We start from the raw sequence: 20,509 nt of genomic DNA on the forward strand, positions 1-20,509 counted from the left end.
CAGAAACCAGATCACTCATAGTCGCATAACACAAACAATCATTGTTAACATGGATTCCTTCAGTTGTTTAACAACATAGGTTCCCTGGCTTTAAACATGGTTGAATTACATTTTTGTTTCTAATTTTTACCTTGATTTTTTATTTTGAGAACCTCATATCATATTATTTTCCATGCTACTATACAGTTTTTGTTTTCTTATCTATTCTTTGGAATTATACTTTTAAAGGACAGTTATTGTTCTCTAAGTAAATCTATCAATTTATTTAATAATTATCCCACAATTGGGACTGTCGGGTTTTTGCAAATTTTTATGATAATTTTTCATAAATATATTTTTAGGCATATATTTGTTTCTTTTCTTTTTTTTTTTTAATTTAGATTCAAGTTAGTTAACATATAGTGTAGTATTGGTTTCGGGAGTAGAATTTATGATTCATCAGTTACATATAACATCCAGTGTTCATCCCAACAAGTGTCCTTGTAATGACCATCACCCATTTAGCCCATGCCCCCACCCAGCACCCTGACAGCAGCCCTCAGTTTGTTCTCCGTATTTAAGAGTCTTTTATGATTTGCCTCCCTCTCAGTTTTTACCTTATTTTATTTTGTCTTCCCTTCCCCTATGTTCATCTGTTTTGTTCCTTAAATTCCACAAAAGAGTAAAATCATAGGATATTTGTCTTTCTCTGACTGACTTATTTCGCTCAACATAATACACTCTGGTTCCATCCCCTGCATAAATTTGTTTCTGGGCTTAGAAGGAATGTTTGGGTAGATTTTCATAAGTGGGTCCTGGGTCAGTGTTACCTATTGAAAGGATTACACCAATTTATCTTCTACATTACCCATTTCACTAATGTTGGCATTGGGTTGGCAAGTGGGACCATTCTGTTATAAAACATAAAATTACAGTTTTGATGTTACTTCTAGTCTGTGTGAATGATACCACCTTCCCTCCAGTTGTGCAAGTCTGGAATCCTGCTCATCCCCTGTGCATAACCCAATAACACATCTTACTCCTTTCACCTTCTACATATTTCTCAAATCTCTCTGCTTCTTTTATTTTTTTCACAAACAACCCCCTTGTCTCTTCTGATCCATGTCCAATTGCACAATCATCTTTTAAAAACTTTTATTTTATTATGAGATATAAAAATAATAGTGAAAAGCAAAGTATAATATAAACTCTGTGTGCTTACCGACCAGTTCTATCAAATTCTTACATTTTTACCAGTGTTGTGTCAGATGTTTTTAATGACACATTACAGAAATTATGGAAGCCCTATGCACCTCTACCTGCCCCCATTCCCTCCTCGTCTTCCACGTTATCCTGAATTTTCTACATTTCATTCCTGGGCTTCTTGTAAATCTTTTAAATATGGCTTTATCCATCAATTTTTACAGAGCATCGTTTTGCATATTTTCAAACTAAAGAGAAAAGAGATTACTGGATGTGTGGACCATCTGGCTGTGACATCTGTCACTCCATTGATCCCCAGGGTTGATTGGATTGATCTGGCTGGTTAGGCGTGATTCTCCTTCCTCCCTCACTGCTCCAAGTCCGTCCCTGACAAAGCTGAGCAAAGACGAGGATGACCTTCCCTGATAGAGGAGGACCATTCGTCTGTCAAGGATAAGCAGGTAGCTATGCACCCCTGCTAGAACTGTCAAACAAGCTCTCAAGATCCATTTGTAGGAGATCCTGAGTGGTCAGGTTTCCAAGACTCTAGACACATACAAATGAGGCGCTGCATGGGGCAGTTTGCCTTTTTTTTTTTTTTTTTTTTTTTTTTTTTAGTCTTCCTTTCTTTAAAAAAAAGAGAGAGAGAGAAGAGATTACAGTACTTATTTGGCAAGTAGCTTTTTTGCTCAGCATTATATTTTTGAGATTTAACCATATTTGTAGTTCCAAATGTTTATATGTATACATAAATATATATATTTGTATGAAACTATATATATATAATATATATATATTTCTTTGATTTCTAGTGAATTTGAATATTTTTATTGGTTTATTGAGCTTTTTATTTCCTCTTCTTGAATTGCCTTTTCATTACCTTTGCTTATTTTTATTTTTCTTAATGTTTATTTATATTTGAGAGAGAGACAGAGTGCAAGTGGGGGAGGGGCAGAGAGAGAAGGAGACACGGACTCTGAAACAGGTTCCAGGCTCGGAGCTGTCAGCACAGAGCCCAACATGGGACTCGAATTCCAGATGGCAAGATCGTGACCAAAACCGAAGTCAGACACTTAACCAACTGAGCCACCCAGGTGTCCCAACGTTGTCTATTTTTATTGGGTTAATATCAATTTGTCTGGATTTGTAGGTAGCTAAGTCATTCATCCTTGACATTTAAAATTCTAATGTTAAATGGTGATTTTCTTCTCTTCCCAGACAATGTAAGAAACTTAGAACATTTAAACTCCTGATATACATGCAGTTGTGCAGTGTTTTAAAATTTCATGTGGGGCATCTGGGTGGCTCAGTCGGTTAAGCATCCTACTCTTGATTTTGGCTCAGGTCATGATTTCACAGTTTGTGAGTTTGAGCCCCACATTGGGCTCTACATTGACAGTGTGGAGCCTGCTTGGGATTCTCTCTCTGCCCCTACCCCACTTGCTCTCTTTTTCAAAATAAGTAAAAAAAAATTTTTTTAATTAAAAAAATTTCATATATATGTTAAACCCTGCAGAACATTATTTTTATTATATTATACAGTCAATATTTATTGTGCTTTACCACTCTTATTCATCATTTGCTTTTCATTCCATTCTACATTTCTGGCCTGCCGTCTTGATTCATTTTCTTTTTCCTGAATCACATCCTTTCCTATTTCCTGAAAATTTGACAGTCAGCACTCACAAGCCAGTACAAGCTAGCTCCAGCACTCCACTGGTTTGGGATTATTATATTTTCTGAAGTTCCATGATCTATGGATCCCTGGGTTCAATATTGATTGATAAAGTATTATACACACACTTACTACATCATTTTATTTACTTACTACATGAATTTTATTTGTCTTCCTTTTACTTAGAACTTTTGCACTGATAGTAACAATTTTGCATGATTTTCTTTCCTAGGAGTATCCTGTTGGGTTTCCATATGAAGGTTATAGCTATACAGGTCTTTTAGGGTCTAGAGATTTCATGCCTTTTCCTATTGTCTTTATTGCTAATTTCCAATTTGCTAATTTTGGTTATTTTTGATGGATAGAAGTTTTAATTTTTGAAGCCAAATATATTCATCTTTTCCTTACAATTAATTTCTTTCACATCTAAATTTTTAAAATTGCAAAAGTTAATGGAATAGTCATTTAAATTTGTTTCTAGTTTTTCTTGGCTTAAAAATATTTGGTATAAAAAGTTTGGTATTTTAATTTCCATGGAATTAATTTTGATGTATGAGGTGAAAAAAAATGTATAATTTGAAATTTTCAAGTTCCTAATCAGAACCTTTAAAAAAAGTGATAAAAATTCTTGGATTTTTTTTTTTTTAATTTTAAGGATGAACTTTTAAAAATGCACTGAAAACTGGGGTTGCTGGATGGCTCAGTCATTTGAGCTTCTGACCTTTTTCTTTTTAATTTTTTTTATGTTTATTTTTGAGAGACAGAAAGACAGAGTGTGAGTGGGGAAGGGTCAGAGAGAGAGGGAGACACAGAATCCGAAGCAGGTTCCAGGCTCTGAGCTGTCAGCACAGAGCCTGAAGTGGGGCTTGAACTCCCAAACCGTGAGATCATGACCTGAGCCAAAGTCGGACACTTAACCAACTGAGTCACCCATGTGCCCCTGAGCTTCTGACTCTTGATTTAGACTCAGGTCATGATCCCAGGGTAGTGGGATCAAGCCTTTATGTGGGGCTCAGCAGCGTTGAGCCCTGAGCCTGCTTGAGATTCTCTCTCTCCCTAGCTTGTGTACTCTCAGGCTCTCAAGAAAAAAAAAAAAAAGAAATACTAAAAGCTATTTTACAAACTTTCACAATAAAAATAATTATTTTTATACTTAAATATTCTTTAAAGTTTGAAATTTACGGATTATAACTTTTTATAGATGAGCAATAAAATAAAATTTACAGGGTTTTAAACATAGAATATGTATTTGACTGGAATTAGTAAATGTAAAATGTAGATAATTCCTGGGTTAGTTATGACAATACTACATAGGATGTGTTTGACTTACTAATTTTTCCCATATGATTTACTTCATCAACTTATTCCAGGACAGTTCTCTAGAGAAATAGATTTCTCCTTACTTGTGTGGAGGACTGACTACCAAAAAACAAGAACTTCTAAGAAAGATCTCATGAAAATCTTTTTCTCTGCACAATTCTATAAGTGCATTTTCCCTGCTAGCTTTCATTTAAAAGTTTAAATATTAGGTGGGATGCCTGGGTGGCTCAGTCGGTTAAGCGTCACACTTTGGCTCAGGCCATGATCTCATGATTCGTGGGTTTGAGCCCCACAGGGTGTTGTGCACTGACAACTGGGAACCCAAGAGACTGCTTTGGATCTCTCTTTCTCTGCCTCTCCCCCGTTTGTGCTCTCTTTCTCTCAAAAATAAATAAACATTAAAAAAATGAAAGCTTAAATACTAGAATACTAAATATTAAAATATTAGAATATTTGAATAATTGAAGTTTATAGTAATTTTAAGAATTTTTCAGGGGTGCTTGGGTGGCTCAGTCAGTTAAGCGTCTGACTTCGGCTCAGGTCATGATCTCATGGTTCATGAGTTCGAGCCCCGCATCAAGTTCTGTGTTGACAGCTCAGAGCCTGGAGCCTGTTTCAGATTCTGTGTCTCCCTCTTTCTCTGCTCCCCCCCCCCCCACTCACGCTCTGTCTGTGTTTCTCTCTCTCAAAAATAAACACCAAAAAAAAAATTTGTTTTTCAATTTCAAAATGATCCTTTTTTTGAGAGAGAGAGAGAAAGAGCTAAAAAGCATGAGTGGGGGAGAGGCAGAAAGAGAGGGGGACAGAGGATCTGAATTGGGCTCTGCAGTGACTGTAGCAAGCCCTATGCAGGGCTTGAACTCACCAACCGTGTGTCATGACCTGAGCTGAACCGAAGTCGCTCAACCGACTGAGCCACCCAGGTGCTCCCAAAATAATCCTTTTTTAATAGTTATTAATGATGGGTTTATTTTTCATTCTTCCACAAGTTTGTGGGAATGTTAAGTAATATACCTTTTTTCACATTCAAAATTAAATTTTTTCTTTAATTTTTATAGGTTGCAAAACCAAATGTTAATTTTGTTGATTTATTCACATCCGTAGCAAAGCTTTCTGATTGGGTCTTAACTGACATAAGCATACTTACCAGGCCAGGTCCTTAAATTTGACATAAGCTGGTGTAACACAGCTTACGTCAGTAGGCTTTTATTGCCCTACAACACAGTTTCTGTGATCAATTCAGATTGTCTATCATATTTATTTAAGACCCAGTTAAGATTACCTCAGAATGTGGAAAGCCACTTCGAAATTTTGGAAAATAGCTATTATGGCCACCAGTCTTTTGCCTTTTGTAGCGTTGCTTGTGATCTATCCCAGGACCATGGACAATAGATATGTGTGCTATCAAATATCACCTAGACTCTGCTCCTGCTCCTTTCACTATCCCTAAGGACCTTACCGATGACCTTTGTGATGTTTTACGTAACCTTTTTCTAATTTTTTGATGTCACCTGTAAACAATGAAGCCAAAAGTGTCTAAAACAGAATTGGGTAACAGCTGGCTTTCTGTTTCTGTTTTATGAGAATGGTGTGGTAATATCCATTTATCTAGAGGTCAAACTGACAAGGGCAGCCATTGGAAACACAGCCACTAATCACAAGAGCTCTCTAATCAGCAACAAGCTGTAAAGAAATTGAACCGTTGACTAAATGGTCAAAATTCCTCCAAAGAATGAGAAAACCAAGTAGTGAGGGAATTGACTTCGTGGTAGAGGACTTTGTCCTTTCTTTCTCTCCCTTTGTGCCTCTCTCTTGGAGTTCTCTTGTTTCCATTACCCCTGCCATGTCCTGTACTCGTCTAGCCCTACTGACAACACATTCCTTTTTTTTCTTTCCTTAGTGCTACTGAAAAAGTTGAGCATTTTTGAGAGGAAACATAATAAACACTAAACAGAAAAAAAAAATACCAAAAGATAAACAAAAGAAACGCAAGCAGCCTGAAAAAACCAATCTTGCAAACTATAGGTTCTGGAACCTAAGCAAACCAAATGCTAACCATGAAATGACTGGTGCAGGTCTAGGCTTTTTTCCACCATCTCTGATTCCTTGTGTCTGATTGTCTCATTCCAACCTGAAGGCCCATATAAGCAATGTCTTCCCAATCCTCTCTGTTTTCTCTCAGGAAAAGAGTTTGGGCTAAGAACACTGTCACTCTAAGGTCGAGTGTTTCCTTGGGCAGAACCTGTATGGATTGGTTTCACCTCAAAAACAGAAAAAACTTCCAGTACTTTCCTTATGCAGAGTTACAGAGCAAGAGCCACATCATTCATTCTGCCTTTTCTTCCTCTTGCCCTTTCTCTTTAAGAATAAGGTAAGACCCGGGGCGCCTGGGTGGCGCAGTCGGTTAAGCGTCCGACTTCAGCCAGGTCACGATCTCGCGGTCCGGGAGTTCGAGCCCCGCATCAGGCTCTGGGCTGATGGCTCGGAGACTGGAGCCTGTTTCCGATTCTGTGTCTCCCTCTCTCTCTGGCCCTGCCCCGTTCATGCTCTGTCTCTCTCTGTCCCAAAAATAAATAAACGTTGAAAAAAAAAATTAAAAAAAAAAAAAAAGAATAAGGTAAGACCCCTCTTAGTCTTTCCTTGGACACTGCATCTGTTTACACAGCATATTAAGAATGACTGATGGATGACATCGAAGGACAATGGAAAAAGACAAGACATTTCTATGTAAAGACATTTTTATGTAGAAATGATGGGCAAAAATCTCATCCCTGGTGAAACTCAGGGCATAGTGATACTGTGGGCCTCGCTCTATTACACAGGGTGATAATTTTTATTCATAATGACTGCATCTCCAAGAGATAGTTAAAACCATGGTTCTCATCTGGAGGTGACTTTGCCCTCCAGGAGAAACTTGGCATTGTCTGGAGACGGTTTTGATGGTCACCACTGATGAGTTGCCACTGACATCCAGTGTGGAAAGGGCAAGGGTTCTCCTGTACATCCTACGACACAACAAGGCATTACCAAGTAAAACATGTCAACAGGGCCGAAGTTGAGAAGCCCTGCATTAAGACCTTAAAAAACTAATACATTTTTAATGTATTTTACAGATTGCTATTTAAAAATGATTATATATTTCAAGGTTTTAAAGCCTAAAGGAGTGACCTTTAGTACTCATGTGTGTAGGAAGTGGAGGGTACAACTAAATAATATGTCCCTTTATAGTGAAACAGAAGTAGCTTTATCTTCTAAGTCCTCTGAACATCCATGAATATTTTATGGATCCTGGGACTATGTCTAGAAATTTTGAAGGAACTTAGGAAAAGCAAACTGTGTCCAATAGGTTTTTTGTGAAGACTTTTATATAGTATAACCAATTTATTGAGGGGTATCAGGTTTTTGAGGGATAAACATGAAATATTTGTACTTTTTTTTAATGTTTATTTTTGAGAGAGAGAGAGAGAGACTTGGGGAGGAGCAGAGAGAGAGGGAGACAGAGAATCCGAAGCAGGCTCCACTCTGTCAGTATAAAGCCTGATTCAAATCTCAAACCCATGAACCACCCATGAACTGTGAGATCATGACCTGAGTTGAAGTTAGACGTTCAACCTACTGAGTCACCCAGGCTCCCCATGAAATTTTGTACTTTTCTTTTTTTTTAATTAAAAAAAATTATTTAGCATTTATTCATTTTTGAGAGACAGCGTGAGCCGGGTAAGGGCAGAAAGAGGGACACACAGAATCCGAAGCAGTCTCAGGCTCTGAGCTGTCAGCACAGAGCCCAACATGAGGCTTGAACTCATAGACCACGAGATCATGACCTGAGCCAAAATCGGACGCTTAACCGACTGAGCCACCCAGCTGCCCCTGTACTTCTCTAATTACTTTTCCCTCAACTGGATTAGAAATGACCCCTTTAGGGGCGCCTGGGTGGCGCAGTCGGTTGGGCGTCCGACTTCAGCCAGGTCACGATCTCGTGGTCCGTGAGTTCGAGCCCCGCGTCGGGCTCTGGGCTGATGGCTCAGAGCCTGGAGCCTGTTTCCGATTCTGTGTCTCCCTCTCTCTCTGGCCCTGCCCCGTTCATGCTCTGTCTCTCTCTGTCCCAAAAATAAATAAACGTTGAAAAAAAAAATTAAAAAAAAAATTAAAAAAAAAGAATGACCCCTTTACAAGCAGTGGTTCTGTCCATTAAGCTCAGTTAGTTGTGGTTGGTTGAACAGTCTTAAGTTGGTATATTATTTAGCCTTCTTCTCAGTCTCAAAGTAAACCTCTTACCCCTTCTCTTAGCACTGCTTGGAAAACCTATCTCTCCTTCTCTCTCCTCTCTCTCTCTCTTTCTCTCTCCCTCTCTCTCTTTGTGTGTGTGTGTGTGTGAGAGAGAGAGAGAGAGAGAGAGACAGAGAGAGAGACAGAGACAGAGACAGAGACAGAGACCGAGAGAGTTGCTGAGAAAAAGCTAGTCTGATTTATTTGCCCTCCTCTCCTTCAGGTACTAGCTCCTCATTGTGGAGTGTGGGGTGGGGATTGAGAAGGACAAGATAAAACCAAATGACTCCATACTTAACTGGATGAGACTAACAGACATTCAGACTCCCCTAGGCCCTGGTGGCCCCTAGCTGATGGCCGCAGGCTGCACTCCTCTGATTTCACTTCTTGGCTTTCTATTTCAGTGGTCCTGGCAAGACCACAGCCCACTAATCTCCAATGGTTTCCACTGCCAACTCTCTGTCTAGTGGACTTGTATAAGAGCCACATTCCAGTCCTCCTGCAGACTGGGGAGTTTGTGCAGATGGGGAGAAGGCAGTCCTGGTCCCCTCTGTGAGCAATACCTCGCCAAACTCTCTCTATTGCCTCTCCTCCGCCTGGTAGCATGATGTGGGTGATGTTAGCAGTCCTCTGGTAGGGAGAGCTCATACCTAGGCCCCGACTCTTCCTTAGGGCAGTCCTCCTAATTTCCTAAGGGACTTTGCTGCACCACTTCCTTCCCTTGTGAAGTCTCTCTATCTCCAGCCTCCTGGAAATGATGGCTCACTAGCTGGTTCTCTCTCCCCTAAGGTCCGCACCCCACATAGGACTCTAGGGAACTCCTAGATGGTTTCCTACACCACCTGAAAGGGTGGGAAATTCAAAGTCACACCCACTCGGTCCCTAACATTTCTCAAAACTATCTGGCCATTGAGTTCCCCATGGGACTGTCAAGGGCAGTCTTGTATGCTGATGAGGGTAGGGAAGGGAAAGGTAAGACAGACCCATACAGACATACCCACATCCATCAAACTTCTTTTCCCTCCCCAATCCCCCTGAAATCAGGGAAAGAAAAAAAAAAGTCCTTGCTCTGTCCGCTCACATTTCTTGTACCATTTTCTGTTGACCTGGGTGGCAATTTTTTTTTAATTTAAAAACTAAGAATTTATTACCTTTCATCTTTGCTGTGGACATTTTCTAAAACACTCATTCTCAATCTTGGAAGCATATTGATATTATCGAGAAAGTTTTGAAAAAAATAAGCACCATCAGAATATCTGGGGAGCAAGCAAGGCCCAGGTATCAGAAATGTTTAGGATCCCCTTGTGTGGCACTGATGCATAAGAAGGCTGGGAGCCATGCTCTAGAAACACAGGTGGCCACTAGGGTAGGAGGGAAAGAAAATATCAATTAAACCTCATATAGCATCCTGCCACAAAATGCAGAAGCCCAGGCACAGAGAGGCTAAGAAACTTGTAATAGCTAGTAATTTTCAGTGTAAAGATGGAGAGGAGCCCCAAAGCCCATGTTCTTCAATGTATTAGTAAGGTTCAGGAGCAAGAGTGACATACTTTATCTGTCCTTTGTTACTCCTTCTTCTTCCACTGCCCAAGGGCACGCTCAGTACCTTACATAACAAGTGACCTGGAACTGGTTTAGACAAGGACTGTTGAATACAGCTTCCCTTTGGACATTTAAGATTTCCACTGCCTCAGCAGAAAGATCATTTCTGGAGGAACAAACTAGGATTCCATCCATTTAATCAAACACCCACCCATTGTATTCCATGTGGAATAGCCAGGAGAGATGAAGAATAAGAGGGTCTAGGTGGCTGTTTTACTAAGCTTTAAGGAAATTAAGGAAATTCACCATCATAAGTGACCAGGAAAAAGAAAGAAAAATGAAAGTTTCCCTTGGCTAAAACATTATTTAGGGTCTAACACAGCATACCCTGTTAATTCTTTCATCCTTCAAGACTCAGCTGAGGCCAACATCCTCACAGAAACCTTCCTTTATCACCTCAGGGGACTGTTAGGAGAGCTTCCTCTTTGCTTTCATGCTCAACAATTATCACACTACCTCTGGCACAGCATTTACCACACTACATTGCTTTAAAAAGTACCGGTTTATCTTTCCTTCTCACCAGACCATGAACTCCCTGGGTAAGAAGGATCATGTCCTTTACTTGTATCCTTAGCCTCTATCTAGCACAGTCCCTGGCACAGAGAATATATTCAACAAATATTTCTGAATGAATATCAATATTTTATTATTATAAACAATGAAAAAAAGACATGGGGGGAGTAGCTTAAAATTTTATAAATCAGAAAAATGAGTCACAACCTAGCTGAAGGTTAGATGACTCAAGCTGGAAAGTCATTAACTATTTTTAGTTCCTTTCAACAGCTAGAAGTCAACCTTAACCTGGTGTTTAATTTCCAGGGTAAAGAGGACCAGAACAACTGAATAGACTCTAAAAGTGATTTAATCAGGGATGCTGAGTAAATTCATTTAATCATTACTTTGTGCATCCATGGTAGCAATCACCAAAAGCTATGTAAAAGCCCTGTGTTTGGTGTTCTGTAATTTTTATGTTGATGATTATGATCCAGGGACATTTTAACATAACAAAAAACACTAATTAGGCTTATACATGTGTCATGAAATCATGACTGTACCTTTTTTCAAGCAAAAATGTAAGACCTCATTAATGTTTGTTAGTTTATACTTTGACAGCAACTTGAGTGTGGATAAAAGAGAGCCTACTAGTTAGGTGCTTATTCAATAAATCTTTTTCGAGCTATGAATTTGTATAAGGCTTTTTGGTGGGAAATGGGGGGGTGGATGTTGATATAGGACACATACTTGACTCTGACAGACTTTAACATCTATTTTAAGGAAAAAAAACTGAAAAAAAAATGGCAAACCATTCAAGACCAGATGTAAATAAACACTCTTTCATTTTACAGACAGATTGTAAAGTGAAAGATTTGTAAGGGCTAAAGACCTGAAAAGGTGAACCATGAGCTGCTATTTCTTCCCTGCTGTGCTTTCTAGTCACATTGCCAGGCCAAGCTTGGAACAAAACTGTCAGTTTCTAGTCTTTTCTCTGAAAATGTGACTGCTTCATCAACCTACAGGAATGGTCTATAGGTTTCAAATTACAGAATATGTACACAGTCGATGCATATTATTTGCAGACTCTATATCTGTGAGTTTGCCTTGTTACTAAGATTTGTTTGTGACACGAAAATCAATGCAAGGCTTTCATGGTCATTCCAGACATGGGCAGAGCCCCCAAAAACTTGGGCCCAGCAAGCGTGCATACCTTTCCAGTTGAGGTCAAACAAGGCTAAGCTCTACCTTGTTTCAGCTCTCGGACTGTGAACAAGTGCCCTTTCACAGACTACAAATACACCATTTTTGTGCTTTCGGTGTGTGGGGGGAGGTGATTTCGCTATTTAAAATGGCCCCCATGAGGTGTTGTTTAGTTAAATAAGCTTAATAAATTTCACTCAGATATCAGTTATAGTGATGATGGCCCTGAGCTCAAAATTAATGAGTCAACAATACATAAATAAGGTATCTTTAACAGAAACACACATAAAACAAGGTTATATATTGATCGTTTGCCAAAAATGTTGAGTGCAGCGGGTCACAGGATCCAAACTCCCTATTTCCACCAGGAGCTATGGTTCAGTATTGTAAATCCACCCTCCCTCCCCTCTCCCTGGGGATTGGCCCTGGGACAAGGGACTCCAGGACCCACTGCCACTGGGTCAGGCATTTATTTGTAGGACCCAAGCACGCGCCCTGAGCCAGGAGTGGGCGCCGTCGGCGCGATGCGCAGAGCGGCCGGCAGGTGGCGCCCAGCGGTGGGTTCCTTCTCCTCGTGGTCCCGGCCAGGTGGACCGGACGCGGCGGAGCTAACCAGAGCGGCAGTGCGGGAGGCCCCCGGGCCCCCACCCCTTCCACGCAGGGCTCGCTACGGGCGCGCAAGGGGAAGGCGCGGGCGGCGGGGCCAGCTGCGTCCCGGGCTCGGTCACCGCTGTCTGCGTGTCTGGAAGCACCGGGAGCGTCGCGGTGCGCAGTCCGAGGTCGGCCACCATGGAGGCGCAGGCACAAGGTGAGTGGTCGCCCATCGCCCTGAGGGTCGGGTCCTGGCGCGCAGAAAGGCGCTTTCACTGTACCAGGTAACTTTGCTTTCGGACAGAGCGGTTGGGTGCCATCTGCACAGGTCCGCGACTCCGCTCCTACCCGCGCCTGCGGGATCATTCCTGCTCCCCAAACTCTGGATTTACTGTGAGGCTGGGGCCAGTGAAAGAGATGCTAAATGGAGAGGTCCCTCCGCTGAAAATGCGCCCACAGAGTGATCGATTTATTTTTCCCAGCCAGTCGCCCCCCACTCCCCCAATTCTCGCGGGTGCCCGAAGGACCTGTTGTGCTGGGTCCGGAATCCGAGAGGCGTTCCCCTAGCCCTCGGGGGAGCAGGGAGGGAGCGCGCCTCCTCTCGCTTGGAGCGGTGGGCTTGCGTCCTGCCCCAACTTCGGGCTGAGGGGCGCGCGCCGGGGTGGTGGCTCCTCAGAGACCCGGGTCTCCCGGCTGCGCCAGGAGCTTGCCGCGCGGGGACGTGCCTTGTGAGGCAGGAGAGCGTTACCCCGCCCGCTGATCTCGATCCGATAGACCCGCGTGTCCGGGTCGCCCGGGTCGGGGAGCGACCTCTGCCTCCCTGGGCACGCGGGGTGCCTGGCCCCGGTCTGGTGGTCGCGCTCCCTGCCACCGGGGTCACCCGCTGAGAGGAGCCGGGGGCTGCGTCACCTAGGGCAGCCTGGTGCCTTGGGGTCACACTCGGACCAGGGGTAGAGAGCCCGTTTGGAACTGCGCGGGAATGGGAGTTCCCGGAGAAAGGAGCAAAGGAGCAGAGGTGGGCGGACTTGGAGCTCGAGGCGGGCAGGGTGGACACTGACTGTGGAGTCTAATTGGGAACGACGCCAAGAAGGGATGGGATGCAGAGTTTAGGTCTCTTCAGCTTTGAAAACAATCATTGCTACCTTTCTTCCACACTGCAGGAAAGTCTGTGCTGCTCATTAAAAAAGGGGTGGGGGTAGGGAGAAGGAGAGGTTCAGGACCCTATGCGCTCGCCCTAGTATGGGCGGAAGCGTTCTGGAACAGAGCCCCTTGGTGGGTGCAGGGGCCTGGAGCCACCCGACAGATTTGCTGCCAGTATTACAATTGTCTGAACAGTACGAACCATCCTGGTTTGTTCCATCGGCCAAGAGCCTGCCCATAAAGCTGCTGCTTCCAGTATTTTTCCCCCCATTATCTAAATTGGACAGGAGAATTCAACCAAGGGTGGGAGTTGTTTGTCAAATTCAAAAGCTGCGGTTGGGTTGGAGGCCTTGCTCCTGAAGTGAGGCAGGTGGGAACAACACTGGAGCTTTCCAGCGGGCCTTGCACATTAGAGTTATTAGCAGTCTTAAATTCTGGCCGAGTCCAACTCTGTCAAATTGGAATCTTTGGGCCGGGGCATGGGTGTATTTGAAAGCTTCCCATGTAATTCTGTTATTCACTGAGATTTGTAGAAAAACTACAGCAGGTAGGAAGCATTCATCTGAATTCTGAAAGCTAGCTAATCTACAGGTTGGAAGCCCTGGTGTCATTGGTTTGCTTTACCTGTGAGATTTACTGAAATATTCCAGTGCTTTCCTTTGCCAAGTACTGTGCTTGGGGAGCAAACACACACTTGAGTTTTGCCTCATGAAATTAATAGTAGAGGAAGTGACCGACACTGTTTTGATAATTATTTGATAAATGAAATATAAAATTGCTGCCATGTTGATGATATAAAAGAGGGCCACGGAGCGCCAGCCGAGAGCCTGAAAGCCTTTAGGCCTAGTGGGTGATCATCAAAATAGGGGAGATCTTTTATTGTGTCCCTGTTTCTTTTCTTTGTGCTTTCCAGTTGCTGACTCACTTCCTTGCCACAGTCCCATGAGGTAGTTCTCATTCCTGTTCTCCAGAGAGGAGACCAACAGGGCCTGTAGGTTCCTCGTAGCGTCAAGCAGGCTGTGAGCAGCAGTGTGTGCAATGAGTGCCCCATTCCCACTCCAAGCCTGCCGCTTGTAGAGGAAAAATAAAACTGAAGTCCCCATTTTTCTCTCTCCCCTACCCTCTTTGCCACTCTTTCCTTCCCCTCAGGGGTGGGTAGGAAGCCCAAGTTAAAGGGCAGGGGAAGTTGCCCTGGGGAGATTTGGAAGTAGGGTGACCGGCAGCTAGGAGAAGAGAAGTGAACAGATTTAAGAAATGCTCAGGAAGGAAAAAAAAAAAAAGCAAGTGACTTGGAATGGATATGTAGGATGGTGGCATCAAGGCTGACTCTAACTTCATACTTGTACAACCAGATGGATGACATTTGCCTCTTAAGTCCTCATTTCCCTAGTCCTTCCCGTTCAGGTCATTTAAGCAGCCCACGTAGTAAGTTCTTTAAGGATACTTTTCACAAAATGTTTACAGTTTATGTTAATGGGAAAATCTTCTTTCCACTTGACACACGTTTCTAGCCAAATGAATTGCCTCTCAGATTTTAAGAGACTCCTATGGCTTCCTAAGTGCAAGTTTGTCATCAGCACAGTTTGTTTTAGAATTATCTAGAGTGGGGATGGCTTATCTTTTTGCCTCTTGATCTAGAAAGGAGCAAAACTGAGTGAGAGTAAGTAGACCCTGCCTGTGAGATCTTCCCTTGTGCTTTCCAGGAGATCACCAGGTGCTATCAGCATTTGTACACACAACTTAATAAATGCAGCGGCACGTTCTGGAAACTTTTACATAGGTGAAATTCTGCAAATATGTTCTTTGACTTTGTAAAACAATAGATTACTTCCAGGAAAACAAGAAGCCATTGTGAGAAATTGACAGAACCTGAAACATAGAGGTGGGATTATGCACAGAGTGATTCAGTGAGAAGAAACTGGAGAGCAGTGCGAAATGATGCGCCCCAAGGAGGCCAACACCCCAGTTACTTTCCTGGTACTAGAGAATTTTGCATTAAGAAAATTGACACATTAGAGAGAGGCTTTGGTTAGGAATGTAGCGTTTTTGTGAAACATATGGCAGTCCTTTGAAATAAAAATTCCTGATCTTTTGAAACTACAGTTCAATATTTCATTAATCTAAGAAATAACTTTGTTTTTGTCTTTCCTAGTGTCTGTAAGGTTAAAAAGAAAATTTTCTTTCCACTTAACATTTGTATATATTTAGGTAGATGACTGTATTCGTTTCTGATGACTGCTGTAGCAAATCTCCCCGTTCTGAAGGCTGAAAGTCCAAAATCACTCTCACTGGACCACAATTAAAATGTCAGCAGGGCTTTACTCCCCTGGAGCCTCTAAAAATTGATTACTTGCCTCTTCCAGCTTCTGGTGGCTGCTGGCATTCTTTGGCCACATCACTGCAATCTGCCTTGGGGGGTCACATCGCCTTCTCTCCTGTTGTCGGATCTCCCTCTGTCTTTTATAGGAATGCTTGTGATTACATTTAGAGCTCACCTGCATAATCCAGGATACCGTCCACACCCCAGGATCCTTAGGTAACCACATCTGCAAAGACTCCTTTCCCATATAAAGTAACATTTACAGGTTCCCAGGATCAGGACCTGACACTTTGGGGGGTCATTATTCAGCCTACTACAGTAACTATTTTTTATATTCAGACAGTCTACTCAGTAGGATTCTCAGAAATCTGTGAATGACATAAAGTTATAAACATCAGACTAATTTTACCTGTTTTCTAATTCCATTAAAGTGAAAATGTCATATATAACTTACATTATCATTATACTTGGCTCACAGGACATTTATTTATACTCTTCTTGCAGTTTATACATGTATAAAAAGCACAGCAAGATTATGTAAATTAGCAAGAGATGAAAGAAAAAAGGATAAGAACAGAAAATGAAGCAAGGAATGAAGCTGTAAAAAAAGGAATACAATTATATCCTCTTTCTTAATACTGCATGGAAAACAAAGTCTTGCTTTGTAAACAAAGTATGCTATTTTGTTAGAAAAGAATAAAATAATCCCTCATCTCCATGCCAGATAGCAACAGGTTAAGTCTTTTATATTGGAGGGATCAGATTACTCAAGGAAAAAAATTGTTTTATATATTTCAGAAAATTTAAACCTCTAACATGGGAGGTAGGTGTTATATATTTTGATTTATGATTTTTAAAAATATTGAGTGTTCTTACTGCCTTCAAAGCTACCTCCTATAGTTTTATTTTCCCTCTAAATAAAAGTTTTAATTTTTTTTTAACATGTATTTATTGTTGAGAGACAGAGTGTGAGCACGGGAGGGTCAGAGAGAGAGGGAGACACAGAAGCTGAAGCAGACTCCAGGCTCTGAGTTGTCAGCACAGAGCCTGACACTGGGCTAGAACCCATGAACTGTGAGATCATGACCTGAGCTGAAGTCAGACGTTCAACTGACTGAGCTACCCAGGAGCCCCTAAAAGTTTTAAAATAGGTAGTGTTGTATTCATTATTAAAGTCAGTCATTTGCAGCAAATCTTATACTTATTTTAATTAAAATTCTTATAAAACTTAATCATACAAATGATAGATATTATGGTATTAGATATTGTTTTGAATTGTCTGCCCTACTATACCTCGTTTTCTTAATTTTTTTGGGTAGGCAGAATCTGAGAAGTTGCTTCAAAAAGCTCAAAAGCAAGAGCATCCATTTCTGTGGCCTGTGACAAGATCTGGTACTTAGTGAGATACAGTAAATAATAAATAAGTGCTTTGGAAAATATTGATTTATTAAATAAATATTTCAACAAGTATTTATAGATTGCTTTAGTAATAGCAAATACTCGACCAGCACTTACTACTGAGAGGCAACAGGGAATAGTGGTTAAGATTCCTTGATTTAAGAATCAAAGTGCCTGAATTTTAATTCTGTCATTGTCACTTACCATTAATATGACCCTGAACAAATTATTTGGTCTCTTTGGGCCTTGATGTTTTCATACATAAAGTGAGAATAATAATAGTACCTATATAGTAGAATTGTATTGACGATTTAAGGAGTTAATACTTGCAGAATACTTAAAACAGTTCCTGGCACGTGATAAATACTATATAAATGTTTGCTGTTGCTTTTAGTAGCATATGCTAAGTACTTTGCATGCATTATCTTCTTGAATTCTTAACAATAACACTATGAGATAGACACCATTACTTTTAACTCACCTTATAGACAGAAACTAAAGATCAGAAAAATTAGGTGTGGAAGGAGGAACTTAACTCCAGGTCTGTCTGACTCCGGATGAGCTTTATACACACTGTCCCCACAGTATGTGCTGGTCAACATATGCCAGCGGAAGACAGAGATGAAGTCGACATGAGACATCTTTCCAGGGAGGGTAGCAAAGGAGAGTCATCCCCTTGGGTAATGCACTTAGAACTGATGAAATTACATATTTCCATCCCAATGGGATTTTTTGAATACTAGGCCACCCATTAGAACTAATTCACAGTGAGGATGACAATAACAATAATATTTTAGTGTTTTTTTTAATGTCAGTTGCCATGTTATACACTAAAAACATTATGCTGTTTAATAGATAAAGCAAAGTCATGATGAAGGTGATGTTATTTTCGTTTTACAAATGAGGATACTGAATGACAGAATAGTTACTCAACTTTCTCTCCAACTCCCACAGCTTGGATATATTGGAGCCTGGATTTGAAATCCAAAAGTTTGACTTTATGCATTGGGACTTTTAATTACGGTTCTGTACCGTCTCCTTAAATTGATATGTATATGCAATCAGTGTGCAGAGTTACATATAATAGACTTTGCTTTGTCATTCATTCAAGGCATTTTAGATGGACAGGGATCTCACTGCCCATCCCACATCTGGGCAGGGTCTAGGTCTGAAAGAATATGATCAGAATTCCTGAGGTCTGTAAGAATAAGCTCCATAATATGACAAGCTGGGGTGGCGGGTGGAGGGGGGGTAGTGTGCTCAAGTATCAATAGCTTGCCGTTTTAGTTCTGTTTTCGAGATGAAGAATTCTGTCAGTTACAAGACATGTGATTCTTAGAACCAGTATAGAATTTTATTACTAGCTGCAAGGAAAAGCCAGTTCAAATGTGGAATGGTTCAAATATGTAATTACACTTGCTGTTCATTCGTATCAGGATGTTAGAATAAATAAAAGACATTAGGATCTGCATGCTCATTTCCAGAAAGTAAGATCTGTACTCTTTAGATGCTGGCTGAAAGGTCTAATCTCAATGAGTGCCCAAAAAGGAAAGATTTTCATAGTCTCATGAATATTATAATTACTTGTTAACATGAATACCTTTTATTTATTTAGCTATCTCCCAAGCATATTAGCACAATACCTACTTTAAGAAAAGATGGATAGTGAGAGGATTTGTCCTTAAGCTCTGTAGCAATTTGTGTTAAAGTTTTGTGGTTTAAAACAGCAAAAAAGAGAGGGCATCCATCCACCTCCACCATTGCCCTGGCTTGCTCTCCACGTATGCAGACATTTGCTACGACTGTAGGTCTGGATTATACTCAACACTTTGAAGCCACCTCTTAAATTTCCTGAGGCAGGACGCAGTAAAGAACATACAAAGGATGGTGGCAAACTGTGGATTTTCAAGCCTGTCATTTTACCTTTCGTTGGAGGTTTAAGAAAGGCAGTGTAATTTATTTAAAATATATGTATTAAAATTAAGAATCATCTTAATGCACCAGGGAAGGCAGCAGAACATTTTAAATGAATTTGAGTTGGCAAAAAGAAAGCTTTGGGGTCCTCAAGGAAAGATAAATTTTAAATAGTTTCTCACAGCATGAGTCCTTTATAAGGGTTACATTTTTATACAGAGGAAGTGAAATTCCCAAAATACAGCCACAAGTCTTCAAGAATACCCCTTCATCACCAACATATTGCTTCCTTCTCAAAAGACAAAAATCTGGCACTTTGCTGTTTGTGCTATAGCCAAATAATGTACCACGCACTGAAAATATATGTGTATGTTACACCTCATTTCCAAACTTCCCTATGGTTATTTGTACCTTACACATTGCATCTTCCCTGATGTGTCTGTAAAATATAAAATCCTCCAACCCCTTGCAAATTGCAAAATGCGTTTTTCTTATAATTAGACATTTCTTTCATCAATCACTAGCAAGCACCTTGTGAAAGATCCTGGAAGTGGAATGGATTCATTCAAAAGAAAAAGACAGCTTGGGTGGTAGGAAGGGATCTCTTCAGATCTCTGGATTTCAGAGTCTCTAGCTGTCAAGTATTTGTTTTTTATCTGATCGGGCCCCCCCCCCCCCCGCACACAAATGAGCTGAGAGGAGCAAATAATGAAGCTGAAAAGAAAATTGTCTATATTTGCCAACATTTTAACTTCCAAGATGGGTTCCCTTAAGAGAGTTAGGGCAGGCCAGGAAGAAAGTGCAGTATTTGGCCCCTGGTAGTTCACTCTTGATACCCCAGGGCCTGACTTGAACATTTCAAGGTATCCATGCTTCCTGCAAAAGATTGGAAGGCTCTTACACGTACTCATCAATTTCTCGTATTTTCCCCAGTCCAGGAAGCACATTTCCGGCAAGGAAAATGTCTGTCTACTGTGGGCCTACTGTGTATCAGGCAGGGTGCCAGCCATTTCTGACATGCTCCATCAGCTTCCCATGGCCCGCTCTCAACCACACTGTCCCTGAGAGAAAGAAACATATTCTGAGGATTCGGACTTGCATTTTTTCCATTGTGACGGTTTAGCAAATGTGTGGAAATAACACACATTCAGAAATTTTTCGAAATGTGATCTTGCTATTTTGAAAAATGTGAGTGCAGAAGACGTGAGGGGAGTTCCACCAGCCAGAAGGTAGGTGGTTACTTCCTGGCAGTACTATACACATACACTTTACAGACTCTCCTGCACCCTGGAGAGAGCTGAGCCTCTCTTGCCAGAAATTGCATTGATATCCACAAGAGAGGAAGGCCTTGTACTTACAAATAAAGGATCTAATACATTTGGAAAGCAAGTATTGCATAGGAA

At 41.2% G+C, this 20,509-nt stretch overlaps 1 protein-coding gene across 9 annotated transcripts in view; it reads left to right on the forward strand.

Annotated features, from left to right (window-relative positions):
- Window positions 1-1,618: 1,618 nt before the first annotated feature.
- TPD52L1 (TPD52 like 1) overlaps window positions 1,619-20,509 on the forward strand; it is a 113,441-nt gene continuing 94,550 nt past the window's right edge. For 2 of the 9 annotated variants that reach the window (XM_040474543.1, XM_040474544.1), the window contains exon 1: window positions 12,303-12,551. In XM_040474543.1, the coding sequence (XP_040330477.1) occupies window positions 12,533-12,551 (19 nt within the window). In that variant the 5' untranslated portion in view covers window positions 12,303-12,532. Of the gene's footprint in view, window positions 1,644-12,301; window positions 12,552-13,173; window positions 13,350-20,509 lie in introns of those variants that run through there. The other 7 variants (XM_040474548.1, XM_040474549.1, XM_040474546.1 and 4 more) reach the window with 6 other exon arrangements.

Source organism: Herpailurus yagouaroundi, unplaced genomic scaffold, assembly GCF_014898765.1.
Source record: "Herpailurus yagouaroundi ecotype Mexico unplaced genomic scaffold, PumYag 139, whole genome shotgun sequence".
In the NCBI taxonomy this organism is placed as follows: domain Eukaryota; kingdom Metazoa; phylum Chordata; class Mammalia; order Carnivora; family Felidae; genus Herpailurus; species Herpailurus yagouaroundi.